Source organism: Engystomops pustulosus, chromosome 4 (genome assembly GCF_040894005.1).
Source record: "Engystomops pustulosus chromosome 4, aEngPut4.maternal, whole genome shotgun sequence".
NCBI lineage: Eukaryota > Metazoa > Chordata > Amphibia > Anura > Leptodactylidae > Engystomops > Engystomops pustulosus.
The window spans coordinates 165,702,489-165,726,702 of NC_092414.1; the positions used below are offsets into that span (position 1 = coordinate 165,702,489).

The 24,214-nt window shown below is 39.1% G+C and overlaps 1 protein-coding gene across 1 annotated transcript in view; it reads left to right on the forward strand.

Annotated features, from left to right (window-relative positions):
* The first annotated feature begins 293 nt into the window (after positions 1–293).
* The window catches only part of LOC140127596 (aminopeptidase N-like), a 31,602-nt gene continuing 7,681 nt past the window's right edge, over positions 294–24,214 (forward strand). The window contains exons 1-16 of the mRNA XM_072148460.1: positions 294–907; positions 1,689–1,831; positions 10,619–10,743; positions 11,064–11,193; positions 12,297–12,451; positions 12,922–13,035; positions 13,496–13,639; positions 13,797–13,862; positions 14,488–14,553; positions 15,765–15,937; positions 16,137–16,213; positions 17,765–17,904; positions 20,359–20,414; positions 21,146–21,293; positions 22,822–22,913; positions 23,253–23,360. Coding sequence (XP_072004561.1) covers positions 303–907; positions 1,689–1,831; positions 10,619–10,743; positions 11,064–11,193; positions 12,297–12,451; positions 12,922–13,035; positions 13,496–13,639; positions 13,797–13,862; positions 14,488–14,553; positions 15,765–15,937; positions 16,137–16,213; positions 17,765–17,904; positions 20,359–20,414; positions 21,146–21,293; positions 22,822–22,913; positions 23,253–23,360 — 2,342 coding nt within the window. The 5' untranslated portion in view covers positions 294–302. The remainder of the gene's footprint in view (positions 908–1,688; positions 1,832–10,618; positions 10,744–11,063; positions 11,194–12,296; positions 12,452–12,921; positions 13,036–13,495; positions 13,640–13,796; positions 13,863–14,487; positions 14,554–15,764; positions 15,938–16,136; positions 16,214–17,764; positions 17,905–20,358; positions 20,415–21,145; positions 21,294–22,821; positions 22,914–23,252; positions 23,361–24,214) is intronic.

The window sequence follows — 24,214 nt, forward strand, 5'->3', positions numbered from 1 at the left end:
TTATACTATAAGACCTATCAGAGATTGGTTTCTTTTTTGTGTCAAGAATATAACTGGCTGAAGCATATGTTATCATTTTACAGTAGGTGCACTGTACATATCAGCTATATATTAACAGACTTCAAAGTGGAGGATAAATGCTAAAGATTTGAGTAGGCAATTAATTGCAACCTTTGCCCCAACTAGTTAACGTTTAACAAAGCAACTGTGCAAGTGCAAACACCTACTGTACCACTGGATTGTGAGGAGGTATATAAAGGACAGCATCTCCATTCTGTGCTCCTTTAGCACCTCCTGGCACAATGGCTAAAGGCTTCTACGTTAGTAAGCTTGTGGCCTTTGTTGCCATCTTCTTTGCCATAGCTGCAGTGGCCACAATAATTGCTCTAGCAGTTGTTTATTCAAATGAAAAGTCCAATAAAGATTCAGAAAGTGGAGGAACAACATCAGAAACCATCACCACTAGAACCACATCATCTTTTCAACCTGGAACTGGCAGTCCTGCCTTCGGTCCAATATGGGATCGATACCGGCTTGGGAAACACCTTGTACCAGATCACTATGATATTGACCTCAGGCCGGTTTTAACAAAAAATGATCACGGACTTTATGTCTTTCATGGAGAAAGCAAAGCCCATTTCACATGTAAAGTAATTATAGAACATGTCGTTATCCACAGCAGAAAACTCAATTATACTGAAGAGCCCATCCTTACAGATGCAGACGGCAATACTATCAGTGCAAAGAAACATTTTCTTGCAGAGAAGACTAGTTATTTAGTGCTGCCTCTCAATGAACTACTGCAACCTGGAAAGAAATATACACTTCACACAAAGTTTGTGGGAGAACTGGCAGATGATCTGGCTGGATTTTACCGTAGTGAATATGTAGAAGATGGTGAGACCAAGTAAGTAATATTATAATTATGAAATGTACTGTATCTATCAATCTTTTTAATAATTGCATCTTATGAATAATCTTATGCAGGAACTCCAATATTTACCATAGCAGTGTACTACTACAAAAAGCATAATGCATTGTATGTTCAATTGTATACAAAATATAACCCTAGTCCTAAAGTTGCCCTTCTTTGTAAGCTTAGAAAATATTGGGACAGATTTATCATTAGGCTGGTATGTTAATCACAACTAGACATTCTATTAACAACTCATGTTCCAAAATGAAACCATGCGTATTGAGCAAAGTCACTATAAGAAATCTGATATACTCCAAAGACAAATCAGAGTGAGACGTCTTCCTAATGATAAATCTTCCCCATTGCCCTGAGCTAACTTGGTAACATTTTACATGACATGTTAGATCCAAAAATCCCTACCTATCCCACATTTCCCTACGGTGATAAGTTTAACAATACATCCCTCAAAACGGCCTGCGGCCTATACACTGCAACCATCCTCCTTGTAATGTGTCCTCCTAAAAAGAGATGTCCATCGATGGACTCTGAGTACCACACTGTTCTTCTTTGTTACTTGCCATATTGCTGAATTTTACTGAGCACCAACAAAAGCTGAGGAACTTTCCTCATTGCTACAGTCCTGCCGTCTGAGCAGTGACAGGGTAGTGCCCGTTGTCCTACTTGATTTTGATTGAGCCCTTCTGTACTGGTCTCACTTAAAGCTATAACACTGTAATAGTAGCCAAAATTAAAATATCTTCCTTCTTTACAGGATCATAGCCACTACACAAATGCAAGCAACTGCTGCAAGGAAGGCCTTTCCCTGCTTCGATGAGCCGGCACTAAAAGCAACTTTTAGCATCACCCTCAGACACAAACTGGATTATGTGGCGCTGTCAAACATGAATGTTTTAAGTAAGTAATTTCTTTAATATATATATAAAGTTGTGGCAGTGGCAGTGTATTTCAGGGTTAGGTTTTAAAAAATCTAGCCCCAGATCTGAAAATCTTACAGAGTACCATTCAATCCATCATCCTTTAAAGGACATCTACCCCCAGTATCAAGGATTGTAAACCAAGCACACTGACATTCTGGTGTGTGCCCTCTTTAGCAGGATCCACTTTTCTTTAACACCTTAGCGCTCTGCGCCGTAGCTGTACTGCGCTGAGTCCCGCGATTAGCGCTCAGCGCAGTACAGCTCGGCACAGAGACGATGCCGGTTCAGCGCTGTATAGCAGCCGAACCGGCATCGCTAGCCGCGGGATTTCAGCGGTAATCTACCGCTGACATCCCCGGCTAACACCCGCGGTCGGAGTGGGCTCCGATCGCGGGTGTTTAACCCGTTAAATGCCGCGGTCAACGCGACCGCGGCATTTAACATGCCTTCTGGGGGTCTTTACCCCACGATCGGCCCCCCCCGCACCGTTTTCGGGGGGGCCGATCGCTGTTTTGGCTCCTCTGGGGTCCGATCGGGACCCCAGAGAAGCCTGGAGGGTTTACCTTTAAGATGGCGTCTGTGACGTCATCTTAAAGGCAAAGTGTCAGCCTATGCATCTGCATAGGCTGGCACTGATAATACCCTGCAATACATTAGTATTGCAGAGTATTATCAAGAACAAGCAATCATAGTATCATCATAGTATATAAGGCTGGAAGGAGACGCAAGTCCATCAAGTCCAACCTTCAAGAACTAAACAAATGTTTTATCCCCATAACCTGTGATATTTTTTCTCTCCAGAAAGTCATCCAGGCCTCTCTTGAACATGTACATAGAGTCCGCCATAACAACCTCCTGCGGCAGAGAGTTCCATAGTCTCACTGCTCTTACAGTAAAGAACCTTTGTCTATGGTGATGGTAGAATCGCCTCTCCTCTAGGCGTAGAGGATGCCCCCTTGTCCTGGTCACAGGCCTAGGTATAAAAAGATCTTTGGAGAGATCCTTGTACTGTCCGTTCAGGTATTTGTACATTGTAATGAGGTCTCCCCTCAGTCGTCTTTTTTCTTAACTGAATAATCCCAAATTTTGTAATCTGTCATTGTATTCTAGTCCCCCCATTCCCCTAATAATCCTGGTTGCTCTCCTCTGCACCCGTTCCAGCTCTACTATATCCTTTTTATATACTGGTGCCCAAAACTGTACACAATATTCCATGTGTGGTCTGACCAGGGATTTGTATAAGGGCAGAACTATGTCTTTATCATGAGAATCTATTCCTCTCTTGATACATCCCATTATTTTATTTGCTTTAGCAGCAGCCGCCTGGCTCTGGTCACTAAAATTAAGTTTACCATCCACCAATACGCCCAAGTCCTTTTCAGCTTCAGTTTTACTAAGTAATTGACCGTTTAGAACATAATTATACTTTTTGTTTCCATGGCCCAAGTGCATAACTTTACATTTATCTACATTAAACCTCATCAACCATTTCTCTGCCCATCCCTCAAGCTTCCACAAATCCCTCTGTAATGCTAAACTATCGACCTCAGTATTTATTACTTTACACAGCTTAGTATCATCTGCAAATATTGAAACTTGACTGTGTAAACCCACTACAAGGTCATTAATAAAAATATTAAAAAGAAGTGGCCCCAATACTGACCCCTGTGGCACTCCACTGGTAACATCAACCCAATCTGAGAATGTGCCTTTAATGACCACCCTCTGTTTTCTATCACTAAGCCAATTACTTACCCAGATACACAGATTTTCTCCTACTCCCAGCAGTCTCATTTTATATACCAACCTTTTATGTGGCACGGTGTCAAATGCCTTTGAAAAGTCCAGATATACAACATCCACAGCGTCCCCCAGATCCAGTCTTGAACTTACCTCCTCGTAGAAACCAATCAGATTAGTCTGACAGGACCGATCTCTCATAAACCCATGCTGACGCTGGGTTATAAGGTTATGCACAGTGAGATACTCCAGGATAGCATCTCTAATAAACCCCTCAAATATTTTCCCCACCACAGCAGTTAGACTTACGGGTCTGTAGTTTCCAGGATCGCTATTTGATCCTTTTTTGTATATTGGTACCACATTTGCTATGCGCCATTCCTGTGGAACATAACCAGTCCTCAGTGAATCTTCAAATATTAAAAATAACGGTCTGTCTATCACCGTACATAATTCATGCAGAACCCGGGGGTGTATGCCATCTGGCCCAGGTGATTTATCTATCTTAGTGGATGCGAGGCGGCGCCGTACCTCTTCCTGGGTTAAACTGTTGACATTATAAAAAGAATTTACATTATTCCTCATTGTGTCTTCCACCAGGGGATTTTCCTGGGTAAAAACAGTTGAGAAGGCGACATTCAGTAGATTGGCCCTTTCCTCATCTCCTTCCACCATGACCCCCATGTTATTTCTAAGGGGACCCATACTCTCTGTTTTTAGTTTCTTATCATTTATATACTTGAAAAATAATTTGGGATTATTTTTGCTCTCCCTGGCAATATTTCTCTCAGTCTCTATTTTTGCGGCCTTTATCTGCTTTTTACAGGATTTACTTTTCTCTCTATAATCCTGTAATGCCTCATCGCTACCTTCACGTTTTAGCACCTTAAACGCTTTATCTTTCTCGCTTATTGCTTTCCTTACAAGACTAGTTAGCCACATAGGCTTTTTCTTGTTCCTTTTATGCTTTTTCCCATAAGGTATGTGTTTCTCACAGGACTTTTTCAGAATATATGAGAAAAAGTCCCATTTTTGGGCGGGGCTTTTGTCTTTGAGAGCATTATCCCAGTCTATGCCTTTAAGGTCTTCCCTTAGTTGATGAAAATTTGCCCTCCTGAAGTTTAGAGTGTTGGTTGCCCCTTCACTAACGTGCTTAGTAAAGCGTAATACAAAATCAATGATATTATGATCACTATTCCCCAGGTTCCCCCCAACCTGTAGTTTTGATACCCTATCAGGTCTGTTGGTAAGGATAAGGTCCAGCAGTGCCCCCCCTCTTGTTGGCTCCAGGACTAGTTGCGACAGGTAATTGTCTTTTGCTGTTGACAAGAACCTGCTACCTTTGAAGGACCTGCAGGTTTCTGCCCCCCAGTCAATATCTGGGTAATTGAAGTCCCCCATGATAAGTACTTCACCATGCTTTGAAGCCGCATCCATTTCACTTATCAGCATTTCCTCTGTTGCCTCCATTATATTTGGAGCCTTATAACAAACCCCTAGTAATATTTTATTATTCTTTTTCCCTCCTCTTATCTCCACCCATAGGGACTCCACATTTGCGTTACTGATGTCATCTCGCAGGACGGGCTTGAGGCAAGAATTCACATATAAACAAACCCCTCCCCCTTTTTTATTTATACGATCCTTTCTAAAAAGACTATAACCATCTATAGTAACAGCCCAGTCATAGCTACTGTCCAGCCATGTCTCGCTGATACCCACTATATCATATTTCCGTTCCAACATCAAGAGTTCCAGTTCCTCCATTTTGTTTGTGAGGCTTCTGGCATTTGTGTACATACACTTTATATGGTTTTCCCTGTCCGTATTCCTTTTGTCCTTATTCCCCAATCTCATTCCAGCCCCCCTTCCTCCCCCATGGACTATGGCTCTTCCCAGCTCTCTATGTACACCGTCTATTTGCCCTGCACAAGTGTAGTTGCCCTCCCCCCAGGTCTCTAGTTTAAACACTCCTCCAACCTTCTAGCCATTTTTTCCCCTAAAACAGCAGCCCCCTCCCCATTGAGGTGCAGCCCATCCCTACTGTAGAGCCTGTAGCCCACAGAAAAGTCAGCCCAGTTCTCCATGAACCCAAACCCCTCCTTCCTACACCAACTTTTGAGCCACTTATTTACCTCCTTGATCTCCCGCTGCCTTTCTGGTGTGGCACGTGGTACAGGCAGTATCTCGGAGAAAATTACCTTTGAGGTCCTTGCCCTGAGCTTATGGCCTAAATCTCTGAAATCATTTTTAAGGACCTTCCACCTACCTGTTACTTTGTCATTAGTGCCAATGTGGACCATGACCGCTGGTTCCTCACCAGCCCCTCCCAGTAATCCATCAACCCGATCCGCAACATGCCGAACCCGAGCACCCGGCAAACAACACACTGTTCGGTATGCACGGTCTTTGTGACAGATTGCCCTGTGTGTTCCCCTAATAATGGAATCTCCCACTACCAGCACCTGTCTGACCTTGCCTGTGCTCCCATTACCCTTCTTACTGGAGCACACATTCCCCTGGTTGCTAGCGGCCACATCTTTCTGCAGCATTGCTACCCCAGAGCTGATATCCCCCTCATCCGCCAGCCTGGCAAACTTATTGGGGTGCACCAGATCAGGACTAGACTCTCTACAACTCTTCCCTCTACCCCGCCTTCTACATGTTACCCAACTAGCTGCCCCTTCACTCTGCACCTCCATACTTCCCTCCCCACAACCATCTTCCCCAGAGAGTTTGTGCTCCAGGAGCAGCAAACTTCGTTCCATATTATCAATTGCCCGCAGCCTTGAAACTTGCTCATTTAGATCCAGAATCTGGGCTTCCAGGTGAGCAATTTTCACACACCCCACACAGCAGTATTCCCCCTCGAACGGCTGTTCAAGGAAAGCATACATGGCACAGGATGTACACCGTGTAGCAATGCCACTTATGGAGTCCATTGTTCTAATGGGGATTACAATAGAATTATGCACAGAAGAATTTACAGTCAAAGTAACACAGAACACAGCAGTTACCTTCTAAAGCCCCTCAAACTTAAGTCCCTTAAACGTAAGTCACACTTAAGACACTGCACACACTTCAGATCAATGCACACTCGCCGCCAAGCTCATACACTCGCTTTGCTAATGCTTTTTTAAAAGTTATCTGCCACAAAAATCTGCAGAGCTCACTGCACAAGATCTGGCTGCAAACCACCAAACAAACTGACCACAGAAGTATATAAAGGCTGCTAATTAGATAGCCACACCCCACTATTAATTAGGCAGCACCTGTGACTATACTGTCTAGATAAGCAAGGTGAATGCCTCCCTATACCCCCCACACAATATACAGATTATGCAAGTAAAATACCTTCAGATCTACTTGGTTGCAATAAAAATCACACAATGAATATCAGGAAATAAAAAATGTAGATGCACTTATCTATTTGTTGCTGGATCCAAAAAGTAATCCTTCCTTAAACGTAAGTCACACTTAAGACACTGCACACACTTCAGATCAATGCACACTCGCCGCCAAGCTCATACACTCGCTTTGCTAATGCTTTTTTAAAAGTTATCTGCCACAAAAATCTGCAGAGCTCACTGCACAAGATCTGGCTGCAAACCACCAAACAAACTGACCACAGAAGTATATAAAGGCTGCTAATTAGATAGCCACACCCCACTATTAATTAGGCAGCACCTGTGACTATACTGTCTAGATAAGCAAGGTGACTGCCTCCCTATACCCCCCACACAATATACAGATTATGCAAGTAAAATACCTTCAGATCTACTTGGTTGCAATAAAAATCACACAATGAATATCAGGAAATAAAAAATGTAGATGCACTTATCTATTTGTTGCTGGATCCAAAAAGTAATCCTTCCTTAAACGTAAGTCACACTTAAGACACTGCACACACTTCAGATCAATGCACACTCGCCGCCAAGCTCATACACTCGCTTTGCTAATGCTTTTTTAAAAGTTATCTGCCACAAAAATCTGCAGAGCTCACTGCACAAGATCTGGCTGCAAACCACCAAACAAACTGACCACAGAAGTATATAAAGGCTGCTAATTAGATAGCCACACCCCACTATTAATTAGGCAGCACCTGTGACTATACTGTCTAGATAAGCAAGGTGACTGCCTCCCTATACCCCCCACACAATATACAGATTATGCAAGTAAAATACCTTCAGATCTACTTGGTTGCAATAAAAATCACACAATGAATATCAGGAAATAAAAAATGTAGATGCACTTATCTATTTGTTGCTGGATCCAAAAAGTAATCCTTCCTTAAACGTAAGTCACACTTAAGACACTGCACACACTTCAGATCAATGCACACTCGCCGCCAAGCTCATACACTCGCTTTGCTAATGCTTTTTTAAAAGTTATCTGCCACAAAAATCTGCAGAGCTCACTGCACAAGATCTGGCTGCAAAACCGGATGGTTCATATCCCATGGTGGATCAAGTAAAAAAATTTAAAAAAAAAGGTTTTTCAATAAAAAATTACTTTATAAATCACTAAAAATGCCCATAAGCCAGAAAACATATAAAGAGACATATAACGCTCAAAAAAGTCTAAATCATAACACAAACCCCACATATATAGTATCACCGCGTCCGTAACAATCCATAGAATAAAACTAAATAACTATTGAACCCATATGATGAACGCCGTAAAAAAAACCGTCAAAAACCCGCCAAAAATTATGATTTTTACCTATTATATCCCACTAAAAATGCAATAAAAAGTGATCAACAAAACATATGTACTCCAGAATGATATTGTTGCAAAGAACAACATGTCCCGCAAAAAACAAGCCATCAACCAGCTCTGTAGCCAAAAACGTAACAATGTTATGCCACTTGGAAGACGGCGATGCAAAAATGATAGATTTTTCCCCACATTAGGGTTTTATTTGGCAAATTTAGTAAAACATAAGAAAAAATATTCATGTCTGGTATCCCCGTAATCGTATCGATCCATAGAATAAAGATAACAGGATTATTAGGATATACGGTGAACACGGAAAAAAAAAAAGTAAAAAATCCAGTACAGAATTGATGCTTTTCTACTCATGACCTCAAAAAAAGTTCCAAAATTTTCAACAATAGGTGATACCAACCCCAAAATGGTAACACTGGAAAAAGCATCTCGTCCCGCAAAAAAAATGCCGTCACATGGCCCAAATAACAGAAAAGCGAAAATTTTATAGCCTTCAAAAGGGGGCAACCAGAAAACTAAAATCCTGGCAGCTGCAGGGTGCTCCTTCCCTTCTGCGCCTCGCTGTGCCCCCATAACACAAGTAACGGCCACGTGTGGGGGGTCGCTGCACTCAGGAGAAATTGTAGAACAAATTTTATGGTGAGTTTTCTCTTTTTATCTTTTGGAAATGTGTAAATTTTAGGGCTAAATGAACGTATAACCGACAAAATTTGATAAATTTGAAATTTCTAAATTTCACCGCCATTTTGATTCAATTACTATGAAGATCTCAAGGGGTTAACAATCTTTGTAAAAGCTGTTTCTGATAGTTTGAGGGGTGCAGATTTGAAAATGGGTTGGTTATATAGGGGGTTTTGTTGCTAAATATGTAAAATTTGATTTCAAACAGTATTTATCCCCAAAATAGTCAATTCCGAAAATACGGAAAATCGCTATTCGATTTGTAGGCCGCGTGACGTCAAAATAAATTATCCAAACATTTCAAAAATTATGAAAATGTAAAGTAGACAAATGGGAAATGTTATTCTGCAAGTTATTTAGGTGGTAAATCTATCTGCCTGAAAACGCGGTGATTTAGAATTTCGAAAATGGCAAATTTTTCTAAAAATTCATCATTTTTTTCTTTTTTTTGTAAATAAACGCAAAACTTATCAGCCAAAATTTACCACTAAAATGAAGTACAACATGTGGGGAAAAAACAATCTCAGAATCGCTTTGATAAGTAACAGCGTTCAAAAGTTATTACCACAGGAAGAGACACTGGTCAAATTTCAAAAAAAAGTTGCGAGCCTTAACCTGCAAACAGGCTGCGTCCTTAAGGGGTTAAGCTTCTTATTCCGTTGTTAAAAATAAAAGGCTTTAAACATTATGCAAATGAGTCTGAGGGACTCTAGGATCCATTAAAACATATGAAGCCTGGAGCCTCTCATTGTAATTTGCATAATTGTAAAATACCTTTTTTGCAAAAACCAGGGAATAAGAAGCTAAAAGAGGAATGGATCCTGCCAGAGGGGGCACACAACAGTATGTCAGTGTACTTGGTTTAAAATTCTTGACCCTGGTGGTAGATGTCCTTTAAATGGAAGGAGTATGGCACAACTTGTAACCTACCAAGACTACCTAAAACTGACAAACCAGGCAATGAGAAGTAGGGCCAGGGTCATTCCGGAGGAGATCCACAGTTCAGTTGGGAGAATCTCTCCAAAGGACAATTATTAGATGTGTACTACACAAATCTGGCCTTTATGGAAGACTGGCAAGAAGAAAGACATTATGAAAGCAAACCATAAGCAGTCTTGTTTGCTAAATGCTATGTAGGGAACACAGCAAGCATATGGAAGATGATGCCCTGGTCAGATGAGACCAACATTGAACTTTGTGGCCTAAATGTCAAATGTTATGTGGGAATCCTCACCGTGAAGCATGGTCATGGCTACATCAAAATGGACGTATATTCATGTGTTAAAGTATAAAGTAAACTGTGGCTTTGTGTGCTTGGAAATTGCTGTTCACAAATCCACAACCAACCTGACTTATTTTGTGAAGAATACTGAGCAAACATTCCAGCTGGTAGAGATATCCATCCAACAGATCTGCAGCTGTTGAGCTAGAGGTGTTCACACAAAGTATTGACTCAGGAGGCTGAATACATAAGCATAACATACTTTCCAGTTTTTTAATGTGAAGACATTTTCAGAACCACATAGTATTTATGTTTTGTTGCAGTGTTGATTATTAAGCACAAAATGGAAGAACAATCATTTTTACATATTGATCTATTGAATTTCTCTCACAGATGTGACCACTGAGCAGTGGCAGAATGAGCCCTGGCAAATCACTAAGTTTGAAAAGTCTCCAAAGATGTCAACATATCTAGTGGCCTTTGTAGTATCTCAGTTCAAAGCCGATGGGGATCAACTCGTAAGAATCAGTCTACCATCTTAAATATTTTAAATGTATAAACATCATTGACGCCTAGTATTCGTTATTTTATACCTTTGGGTGAAAGTGAAAGTGCTATTTTTTTAGAGAGCCACAACTTTTTAATCTGATACCTTTAATCTATATAGATGTAAGAGAACTTGCCATTTTTAGAAAAAGGGAACTTACTGTTTAATTTTTCCAGTCGGGGGAATTTTTGATTTAGTTTTTGCTGCATTCATCATGCAATATGCATAAGCTATTTTAGATTGTGTTTATATAATTCAATATTATACCATTATTATTAAATTGTTTTGCAGATTAAAATCTGGGGCCGTAAAAAAGCAATTGAAGATGAGAATCAAGGAGAGTATGCACTGAATGTGACGCTGCCAATTCTGGAGTTTTTTGAGACATATTATAATGCACCCTACCCTCTGCCAAAATCAGGTATGTGTATTCTATAAACATCCCATTTGTTATACTGGGTTCTTTTTTTTGCAGAACTCAGAAAGACACTTTTTAGTTATATATTTGTTTGTTTCATGTTGATGTGGATAAAGTATTAACTACATTTTATTGATTAGTTTTATTCATTTTAGTGGTTATAAAAACAACCACCAATTTTCACAATGTATTTGCTATGTCCTAAATGTTGAACTGTTAACATAATAAACCTTTTATAAAAGTCCCTACTTTAATGGCAATAACAAATTTACTGTTTTTTATGTGGTTTACAGATTTTGCACAATATGAACACATGTTTGTTTTAAGAGAGCTAATATTATTTTTCTCTCATTGTTACCATAGTTTACTTTTTCCTAACTTTTTATTGATAACTTTTGGCGCCCTTATGACTTTGATCCCTATTTTATATATGAAGTGACTAAAACAAAGCATGTTTTAATCTAAGCCATTCACCAAGTGAATAAAGTGTAATATTTAACAAATGTGTATGATTGTCATCATACTTTATTTTTCTACATCAAAATATAGAGAAAGGGATTTAAAATGTGGAAAGGGGTTTTGATTGTTACACTTTTATATAACCCTTTTTACATTATATTCTCTTAGTTTTTTTTGTCCCAGTAAGGAACAAGGCCATGGGATTTTCTATTCCCCCAACCAGCTTAAGTGTCAACAATCAATGAAAATTGGTGTTGTAAAAATATACTTGGCTTCTACTGAAGCACATCTGTAAGTCTATACTTACATAGATAGGAACCATAGAGCTTCTAGTGCAGTAAAGTAAACAAATCAATACAAATGTGGCACATGAAACAAGTGACCGATCATGTAAACAAACTTCAGCCAGTTGTAAATGTCACATACAACACATACAAATGATGCAAAGAAGAGAGCATTGAGCAGATAATCATGATATATTTGATCAATTATGCAGATATGCTTTTAGTTAATATAAAATGAAGCACTCTCTTTGTTACACACAATATTTCACATGCAATTATTCATGTAAAATGCTAGAAAATGACAACAATGAAGTTGTGTCTGTAAGACAGATATGTAATGTTATATATTATTTTATCTTCTAGACCAGGTAGCTATCCCAGACTTTAGTGCAGGAGCCATGGAGAACTGGGGACTTATCATATACAGAGAGACTGCACTCCTTTATGACAATAGAGAATCTTCCATTAACAACAAGGAGAGGGTTCTTGAAGTAATATCCCATGAGCTTGCACATCAGGTAAGTTATCTTTTTGGACTGGATCAATTCAAAGCTGATTATAGACCAAGACCCCTGTATTCTACAAGAGAAACAGAACATCTAATATGTTCTCCTGACCCTCCCTCAATGGCAGATATCAGGGAAGATAAGGTCCAATAGCAGTAAAAGGTTGTATGACAGTGTGCAAAACCTCCTCTTACACTGTTGCACCACTGCATGTCACAATGCATGTAGCATTTCACCAGGTAATTGTCTGTACATACAAAGCCTGATGGAGAATGTCTACCACGTTTTTATGCCATTTAACTGAAAAATTAGATTCATATAAAATTTGAGCTAAACATTGGAACACCTGAAGGGTAATGGATCTCTCTGACTCTAGTTCAAAATGGAGTCTTCATTACTTTATATGCATGGGCCCTTAATCAAAATGCAGCGTTATCTCTTGATATTTGTTTAAATTTTAACTTACTTTACTTTTGTTGTAGTGGTTTGGGAATCTTGTTACAATTCGATGGTGGAATGATCTGTGGTTGAATGAAGGTTTTGCCTCCTATGTGGAATATTTGGGAGCCGACCATGCAGAGCCCACCTGGAACATAGTAGGTTTCTTAAGATTTTTTTTAGTAAATAAGTTACTGAAATTGGGTGGGGACTTCAATTTGTTTTTCAAGACAATGAAGTGCTTAGAATTAAATCTCTATAGGCTACCAGTCTGTTTATGCTGACAGTCTATGATACTGAGTAAGCCTATGCATTATTGAAGTGATCATACAAACCGTAAAGTGACAATCCCTTTAAGCTTTAGTTATACTGTATGCAAATTGATATGCAATTAAAAAATCTTCTTGTAAGACAAAAATAAGTAAGTTTATTATTAATCAAGTATGTTAATTTTTGGAGAGCATGAAACTTACCATATTTTTTGTATAGAACCTGTTTTTTTGCAAAATTTGAAAAATAAGACAACATACTGTATATACATATGTGGTATCAAAATACATGTTTTCTTAAAATTTTTGCTATTGTTGAAATTACACAATTGTTTTCCAATCATTACAGAAAGACCTGACAGTGCCTTATGACACACACAGAGTGATGGCCGTTGATGCTTTAACCTCTTCCCATCCACTAACATCCAAAGAAGAAGACGTGAACACTCCAGCAGAAATAAGTGCCTTCTTTGATTCCATCACATATAGTAAGGTAAACAGTTTTAGACAGGTTACCTAAAGGAAATTTATTGAACTATCTTTTTAGTTTTTGTGCCCATAAATTACTAGGTGACCAAGAACGGTGGTCAGAAACAGCAAGACTATTTGTGAGGATACCAAAACTTCTCACATAATACATTTCATTTTAGGGTGCAGCAGTTATTCGGATGCTGTCCTCCTTTCTTACTGAAGAACTTTTTGTAGAGGGACTACGTGTAAGTATCACCTGCTTACAAGCTATACACTGCTAATTCCCTGGATGATTTTGAATCTATATTTTAAAGTTCTTTTTCTCCCTGAATCTTCTGGGACTTCAATATGATATGACTGCATCTCAGGGCTGTTAGGATGCAGCCACACGTTGTGCTAGCGCTGCGTTCATAATGTGGCGCTAGTGCACAGGAGACGTGTCTTGGCCAAATCCCCTATGCAATCGATAACCAGACCCTGGTGTTTTGCATTAAAACAATAGAAGACACAAGGGCCTGGTTACCGATCACATGCTTTTTCCTGGAAACACATATGCATTCTGGCCGAGGCCCGCAACGCTAGTGGAGCGTGTGACCATGGCCTTAGTGTTTGATGATACCCATCACTGCCCCCTCTATAGAGCCTAGTATTTTATAAAATATTTGATCTCGAAACAAATGATTCCTTGGGAAGGAAAGGGTTACAGAAGAAATGACAACTGCATCAAAATAGAGTTGAGAAGCACTTGCAAAGATGCAAAAAGTTGGAGTTGCTGAGAATAATTCACCACTTAGTCTTGTCACTCAATTTAATAAATAAAAGTGATGTATTGTTGATATAATTTTAATTCCTCTTTTCTTGATCCCCTAGACGTATCTTAGCCAATTTGCATATAACAACACGGTGTATACTGACCTGTGGAATCACTTACAAGCAGTAAGTAAAATGTTTAATGATTATATACATACCTTATTGACTTCAACACAAACAATGGCTCCGTGCACTTTCCAATAGCAGCCTACAGCAGGTTTAGGAGTTAGTGCCAGGTGCCTGACCTTATAGGAAAGATTGCAACAGTTAACAGCAGGTGTCTGCTGCATAAAAAAACACTGGAAAAAAACACTGACAGTCATCAGAATGTAACCATTTAACCTTAGCCTTGGGGCAGCTTCAAAAACCAGTATTCTGGTCAGTATTAACCATCAATCCCTTTCCCCATTTTAAATCCCTTTCTCTATATTTTGATATAGAAAAATAAAGAATGATGACAATCATACAACATTTGTAAAATATTACACTTTATTCACTTAGTGAATGACTTAGATTAAAATATGCTTTGTTTTAGTCACTTCATATAAAAAATAGGGATCAAAGTCATATGCTCGGCAACATTTTGTCAATAAAAAGTACAGTTTATCTCACAAAAAGTAGGACCTAAACCAGTTACACTGAGAGAAAAATAAAGTTACGGTATCTCTCTTAGAACAAACATGTTTATATTGTGCAAAATCTGCAAACCACATAAAAAATGAGAAAATAATCCACTAATCCTCTACACAGAAGATGTCCTTTATGCTTTACTTTACTGTATAAGCTTCACTCCTGCTTACAAATACTGTTTGGCTGGTTAATTCATACAGTATTTGAGGAATCCTCGTCGGACATTCCGGATGGGCGGGACGGGTAAGTAAATGTGCCCCAGTGTGTTGGATAGGTCCAACACACCGGGGCACATTTACTTACGCGTCCCGTTGACGCTGCCGATCCAGAGTTTCCGACGAGGATTCGGAGCTGCCGCGATTCACTAAGATTGTGCGTCCAATTTCCTGCATGTGTCGCTTCCCCGCTGAGGTCCGCCGGAGTTGACCTTCTTCTTCCCGGTGCATGTAAGTGCTGATCTTGCAACACAATTTGGTTTTTAAATTCTGGGGTGTGTCCTAATCAATCGGGTTGTGCGATGTCCAGCCCCCCACCCCCCGATTTGTGTCAATCCGATCCCGTGTGTAAAAACCCAGATCAAAACGGAAAAAAATTGCGAAACCCGACGAAAATGCAGTGTCCGGACCCTTAGTAAATGTGCCCCACTGTGTGAGATCCTGAGGACTATTAATGCAATCCGTGTGCATGTACTTTTGTTTTCACTTTAGGCCATTGATAAAAATAACTTTCAACTTGAGAACAAAATCGAAGATATCATGAACACATGGATCTTGCAGATGGGGTTTCCGGTAATAACAATAGACACGACTCGTGGACTTGTACAGCAGCAACATTTTCTTTTAGATCCCAAAGCAGTGGTCACACAGCCATCACAGTTTAAGTAAGATCAATATTGCTTTTAATGTAAAAATATCTGCCATATACTTAATGTTTGAGAAATGTTGTAGAAAGTATCAGGTCGGTTTCCAAACAGCTTTATTTAGTCACTGAAATATTGTCCATATGTCAGCATATCTTCTACACTTCCCCGTGCTGTAATCACGTGTGTGTGTAGTAATATCTGATTCAATCTTTTCAAGCTATACCTGGATTGTCCCCATCACTTACATCACCAGAACTAGTCTCCAAAATCATTTCTGGCTTAAACAACATTCAGGTAAGGAGATACTGTACATTTTCGAAGCACATTCTGTAGAAAGCAGTGTATGATTTCATGTATATTGCTGTACATATTTCTCATATTATGAATTTTGTAAGAGGAAACCTGTCACATTTTACATATTGTGGGCCATATTATAAAGTTTTGTGAAAATGATTATAACGTATCCTCATCTAGACTATTTATGATGTATCGACGGGATATGTCATAAAAAGATTATATATTTTGGTCATACTTCTGGGGAGAGCATCTCGGATACAGGCATTCACTGACCTCCTTCCTGCAATGGGGCTGAACAGAGAATGGGCACACATGGGTGGCCATTGTATTCAAGTAAATGGGAGTGCCACACACTAGGTTGAATATTTTGGATGTAGCCATGTAGGCCATCATAATGATAGGTAATTAGTAGAGGACATGTATTAAGTATAGACTGCATTATTACATGTTAGGTCACATTTAAGAAACATTATTAGGTGGGAGCCACAATGAGAGAGGTAAGGTAAAGTATACAGTGTCAGGAAGTAATTGGAAGGTTCATTTTTTAAGTGAGGGGGCAACAATAGAGACAATGTATAATGTGCAAACCACAATGTTTAGTATATAAATGTGGGTTATACTTATTTTGTGATTACTTGTGGGGAGCAAAATAAGGGTAGTGTACTGTGTAACCCCACAATTGCTGTTATTATATAGTGGCTACATTATACAGGGCTTTTTACAATGTATGGCCTAAAATGTTATGTTATTCTAGGGTGAACTTTTTGTTCCTTCCCAACCCAACCTTCCCAACCTTCTATTGTTGGGAGAGTGTTAGGAGTAGCAGATAACATTGTTAGGTGACCTGGATGTATGAGACAATGAAGAACATACATATGTGTGGTAAACACCGCAGCGACAGCATGTAGCTGGAAGTGGAGACATGGCAGGGCTAGGCCTAATGGAGATCATGGGGGAACAGCTACAATTCAAGGAAACGTCACCTGCAGTCACTGGATGTAATAATAGGGATTTTGCCCTTAGTTTCTGTAGTTGTATATGATAGGAACAGTTGTTTTTGGCAGGAGCACATGTGAGGGGAATCGTGTACAGTAGTGGACACTACTGAAAACTTGGTACATATGCATGGGGGCCGGTGCCCCAGATCTTCTACAACCCTAGCAATGCCCCTGGATGAGCAAATATTCTTAACAATTTACAACGCTCACAGAACTGAATGGAGTGTGGCCACCTATACGTGACACACTCTCCATTCAGCCCAGCTACTGGAAAGGGATCACTAGATCTCAATTCCCAAAATAAATGGGTCTCAGAGGTAGGCCCGCATCTATGATCTATTCATGACATCTCCACCATGTGACATTTAGCATGTGAAAAAATAAAAGACATTATAATAGAAATCATACATGGAAACCAAGTACAACACACATATTAAAATCACTGACGTGAACAAGCCCTACAAATGTGTAATAATACAAGAGGTTGTGTAAATGTAATCAATGTTGTTTAGAAAGGTTATTTGTGAATGATATGTCTCTTGTATTTCAGATGTACATACCCCATTTGATTTATCTGGTCAGGGAAATAACTGGCTTCTTGCAAACATCAATGTGACTGGATATTACAGGGTTAACTATGATGATGGAAACTGGGACAGACTGCTCCAACAGCTGAACACTGACCTTTCAGTGAGTATGAAGAGATACAATGGCCCAAATTTATCAAAAGTAGTGCAGTCTGAACTATGTGCAGTTTGCCTCAGATGTACAGAGTGCATCAGATTATTGAATACTGGTGCACACTCTTCAATTATCTGGTGCCCCCTGCATCGCTCGGAAAATGTTTGGCATCTTTTTTGGTGCACCTTCAACATAGAGCGTACAACACTATTCTGTTGAATCGCTGTATTAAATGTGTTGCAAACTACGACTAAGTACTAACACGTCGCTTTAGGTGCACATTTTTCTGTTTTATCGGCATGTTGCAGTCACGATACCAAACTGGCGGAGACACAGAGACGTTCTTTTCAGTGCAAAGTAGGACAAAAAACTGACACTGCCAGTTTAACCCCTTAACATTTTGCACATTCCAGACACAGCCGTGACGTGTCATTACATTGGAACGCTTTAACATATCCAGGTGATTTTGAAATTGTGTTTTTGTGACACATTGCACTGAGAAAAGAACACAGAGAGGAAAAAATAAAAAGTAAAAAAAAAATAAACAAATAATAAATATGAAGATAATATTTATTAGATATAGAAAAATAAAAAATAGTAAAATGAATACATCTCAGAAAAAGCACGACAATTACATTCAATTACATAAAAGCAGTAAAGCCAAATGCAATGTTGCATGAACACCACTCTGAAAGGGTTAAACTCATAGTAGTATATAAATAAACGCCAAAATGGCAAATACACATACAATGTGGGGGCCAGAGAAAGGATTATCTATTACCTGGTGTGCAACCCCGACGCACTTTTCAACAGCTGCTCGTCTTTGTCAAGGGATGTACTTAAAGTTAGTTAAGAAATTCAGGCAATATGCTTAGTATTTATTTATTTAAAAAAAACAAAAAAACAGAAAGAGTACTGTTCAGATTTTGGAGGACAAATATGGCTGAAAAACTTGTCATGATGCATTTGGAGAGCCCTAGTGGTACCAAAACAAAGGAGAATCCCAACAAGTGACACCATTTTTGGAAAGAATTTAGCAAGGTGCAAGGTTATATGGGCGCACAGTAGAGGGAAAAAAGGATGTTGGCCTATTAGAAGCCAATTTTAACAGAAATCCATTACTTGTGTCTGGATGCTTTTGGAGAGTCCTAGTGGCACCCAACAGAGGCAAACCCAAAAATATACCCCAATTTTTTAATTTACACCGTTGGAGAATTTAGCAAGGTGTAATATGTGTGTTCTCGAGTGGTATGATGAGCAATATGAACATACAGGCGGTTTACAACTATAATGTACAATAGCTGCTAAGATAGACAAGTCCTATATTTTGCAGCGCGGCAACCAATCTGACTGTGCTGTGAAACACCTTGTGCCCAGGAGCCATATAAGTCAATGGGGGCTGTGATCTAATCGCAAATCAGGCAACCAGATCACGGCCCGCATTACAGCCATGTGAATGAGCCCTTACTATGCTTTAGTGAGATTACATCAGGCAGAGAGAGAAGATACCACCAGCCTCCAGTAACAACCCCCAAAGCACTTCCGGTTCATTAGCATTATTTTTAAAGTTGATTTTAGGGCGAAGGAGGCCATAGGCAACAAATATAAGAACATTACCCCAGTCATGATACCTGGATCTATGAGTAAATGCCCCTGATTAATCATGCATGTTTTTGATAGTAGATTTCCATTAAAGACATTTTGACTGTATATTCAAGCAAAAATAAGTTACTGATGTTGTGCTGCGGTAAATGAGCTTGCACAGTTCATTAGCAAATGAAAAGTATATTACCTAAATTAAATGTCATGCTTCCTATGGTTGTGAGTACTAATAAGTAATAGTTATTGGATATTAATTGTGTTTACTGGGAGTCTTATAAAACTACCAAAATATGTGGTAACAAGAAGTCACCCCACAGAAAAAGGGGGTGATAAGTGATCCTCCACAAAAAACACAATTTGCCTTTATATTGGGCACAACTATTCAACCTTCCTGGTGCCCCTGTAGCTTCATTGAAAGCGGCCGCTAACCTGCAGAAGGCAACAGCCATTTTACTCTGATCCAGACACTGACACTCTGCCCTGAGGCCTAGTGGTATCTGTAAGTTACGCATCTGCCCCTGCTGACACATTGATTCTTTTGTTAAAATAGTGGACAGTACAGCACAATAGTTTTTTGTATTGAAAATCAACAGCTGTTTAATGTTTTTTAAACAAAATGAACAAAACTACCTGGGTGAATGACAAAAGAGACACATGTCATAGTAGGGACGGTTACTATATAAGACAGGATCTCAATTAACATTTTTACCCTGAAACCTTTGGGTCTGCCAAAAATAAGTAAAAAGCCAGCTTTTTCTGATTACATGAGCACAGTATGTATGTATATTTATTATATGCTTACTAGAGGCTCTTACTTTATTACATAATGGGAAAAAATAAACTTGTTCTTACGCTTTACAGGCCATTCCTGTTATCAACCGGGCTCAGATCATAGATGATGCTTTTAATCTAGCCAGGTGAGCATAAAACCCTCTGAACACTTACTTGTACATCAAGCATTTCCTTTTGATAACTAAAATACAAAAAGAAGATTAGGTTTTTTAAAGGACATCTACCATCAGATTACCTGATGGTTGATGTCTAACTCACCTCCTTGTCCCATCCCTAGGTCCACTGTTAGTATAACTTTGAATCGCTGCATTTAAAAGAAATATAACCTTATAATATATTAATATATATATTATAAATACAACTTTATTCATAGGGTACAGAGAGCAGGTGACGTTACTAGCTCTGTCTGCATACGCAAACACATTATTTGCACCACCTGGCGTGGATGTGTTATATTTACAGAGTTGGTGATGTCACTGGCTCTATGTAGGAGGAGCCAGTGGGCCGGGGGCATGAATACATTATATAGCGGCGGAGGACAGAGGTGCTCTACAGAACACGTTTTTTCATTTACATATTTGCATTTGCATACATTATATTTGTATTAAATGCGGCCATTCAAAGTTAGATCAGTGCATCAGGTAATCTGATGGTAGACGTCCTATAACGTTTTTTAAGTTACATTTTATTTTTACAGTACAAAACAGCACTACTAGGGTTATCAGAAACCAATTACACCACAGTATGTTGCCAGTCTGAACAAAGACTTGTATACAATATTTTGGAAACATGTAAAACAGTGAAATATCCTATATCTCTTATACTTTATCAATGATTTTTATTTTTTGGATTGTAGAGCTGAGATAATAAACACTACAAGGGCCCTTGAGACTACTAGATTTCTCACCAAAGAGGTGGAGTATATGCCTTGGCAGGCAGCACTCAACAGTCTCAGTTACTTTACTCAGATGTTTGATCGCACAGAAGTCTATGGACCAATGAAGGTAAAATACCAGGACTTATCATTGCTAGTTTCTAAATTAATTTAGTCTATTAAAAATAGTCATATAAATAAAATAATAGTCTCTCAAATTTAATAGAAAATCACAGGTGGAAGTCTTGTGAGTTGGATTTTTCCTACAAAATCACAGACATCATAGACCAGTGATGGCGAACCTTTTAGAGGCCGAGTGCCCAAACTACAACAAAGACCCGGTTATTTATCGCAAAGTGCCAACACAAAAATTTAATTTGTGATTTATACTCCCTTCTCTGTCACAGTTTTCATTGATACCAGCATGCTGAGGACACCAATAAAGCAGAAAATAGTCCCAGGTAGAGCTGTCACTTTAAAATAGCTCTGTGCACAGCAAGTCCTGGGCTGTCTGGGACTGCAGGAAGATACCTGGAGTCATCTCTGGTTATGGCCCGAGTGCCCGCAGAAAGGGCTCTGAGTGCCACCTCTGGCACCAGTGCCATAGGTTAGCCATCACTGTCATAGACAGACCCTTAGGGTCCTTCAAAATTCAACCGTGTTTATCATCTATCCACATTTCAACGATTTCAGTTTCCTATAATGAGATAAAAAGCTGAAACTTTGAAGATGTGAACACTGTTTAAGTTATATAGAATGGGGAAATGACATCTCTAGGGAGGGGAATTTAAAAACGGAAGACTTTTTGAAAGACAAACACACCAAGGAAAGAGGATATGGAGAAAGGGCATCACATCACCAGCCAAGCAGCTGTCAGCAGTGCTGTACATGAATCATTTTCCAACAAGACACTTCATGGCAAACCACAGGGCACTCTTAAAACAGTTATCAAGTGTCCAGACATCCTGGATAGCGTCAACTGTTCAGATCCCATCAAAAGTCCATAATGCAATCCTATGCAAAATTAACTGTAATTGCATAGAATTTCACTATTTGTTTATTCTGTTTGTCAATAAACATTGATACTGAAAGGAAAAGTCCATAATGAACCAAATGGTATATAAGGTTGATCTTAGTAGCAGAGTCTCAGCTACATTTTCAAAGGCATCCAACAGGGCTTGCGTGTACAGCCCCGCAGGAAGAAGTTCACAGGTGTTTCTTCAGCGTAGGGGCAAGTACCCATTGATGGCCATTTAGGTCAGGACGTTTGGTTTGTTGAGCAAAGTTTAGAAGTTCAGATGAGTGAACAGTGTTTAGCTGTAGTAGCTGCCTTGACATCTGTGATGTGGTCTGGAAGGGCCCGAGACCTTTTGTCTGTGACTATTTTTCAATAACAGTACAACGTAACCAACCAGAAATGTACCGGTAGATAGTATCATTAATATTAAATATCATATAATTATTATATTCACCATATATTGTTGCCATTGATTTTACAATATCTCAAAGCTGTAGAAGAGGTTTACATTTGCATGCATGTTGACCAAGTTCATTGTTTCACAGACAAATTGAGCAATATAATAGTTACAGTCTACTGTATAATGTTGTATTCACATTGTGATGTCGACAGTCACCAAATTGCTGAATTTCTCCATTAGGCTTATATGAAGCAACAAGTTACCCCACTGTTTGACTATTTTAAAAACAAGACAAATGATTGGAACATCAGACCTGCTACTTTGCAAGATCAGTAAGTACATTATATGCAAAGGCTTAAAGCATAACTGTAAGGTTACCTGACAAAATTTTTTTTAGCACAGCTGGAGAAGGCCATTGACAACAATTCCAAAGATACCTGTATCATGCTCCTGGCTTCTTCCTATACTGAGATATAGAGCTAATAGATATATGAGGCTATCTGTAATATCCTCTCAACTTTTCCTGAAGTGGGCGGGACTTCCTGGTTGTGACATCAACTGGGAAACAGTTATAGCAAACTCCTAGGTACACTAAGATTTTTGGTGTTACATAATATTTGAATGTATATATTTTGTCTTACTTTCTAGTGATTCAACTGTTTTGTCTACAGATACAGTGAAATAAATGCAGTGAGCATGGCTTGTAGCTATGGAATCCAAGAATGTGGAGAATTGGCCACCAGACTCTTTAATTTATGGAAAAATTCAAATGTTAATGGGTATGTATGTGCCAAAATTCACATTTAACAGATTCAAGACTATACATTTTTCCCCAGCCTCTCCCCACTTTATCATGCAGCCAATCAGTGGCCTTAGCAGTTATGTGATACAACTCATTACTGCTTACTGATGGAAAACAGCAATATGGTACAACCATAACCACATCTTTCCTGAAATGGTCGGAAACTAGTATTTCCTTGAATCTAGCTGTGTATCCTTAGGATAAAAGAAAATATAATGGTTTTACTGGCAGGGATCCCTACTAGATGCTGTCTTGTGATGCAGGTATCATGACAAAATCATTGTATAGTGATGATCAGGTTGGTCAAAATTCGACCTCTTCAACTTCATCCGAGTTTTGGTTCTGAACACGGACTTGACCCTGAACTTCACCCTGAACATGAATCCCTTTGAAGTAAATGGGAACCCAAATTTTAACACCTAAAATGGCTATAAATGGAGGTAGTAAGAGGTAGAGGGCTGAAAAATGGTGGCAATAACAGGGTAGTTGACAAAAATACTTAAAGTAATAACATAACAAAAAAATAAATACACAAAGAAAATAATGCAATATATGAAATACATAAAATGCTGTTAATGTCATTGAGGTTAAAGTTGCTCTGGGTTTTCAGAGCCAGTTAAAAGAAGCAATGGGAAAACCACATACCCTTCCTTTCATTGCGGGTAAAGGTGCTCTGAACATTCAGACCCAGTTATTCTTATAGTGTTAAAACAAGCAATGGGAAAACCACATACCCTTCCATTCATTGCGGGTTTAGGTGCTCTGAACATTCAGACCCAGTTATTCTTATAGTGTTAAAAGAAGCAATGGGAAAACAACAAACTTTTCCTC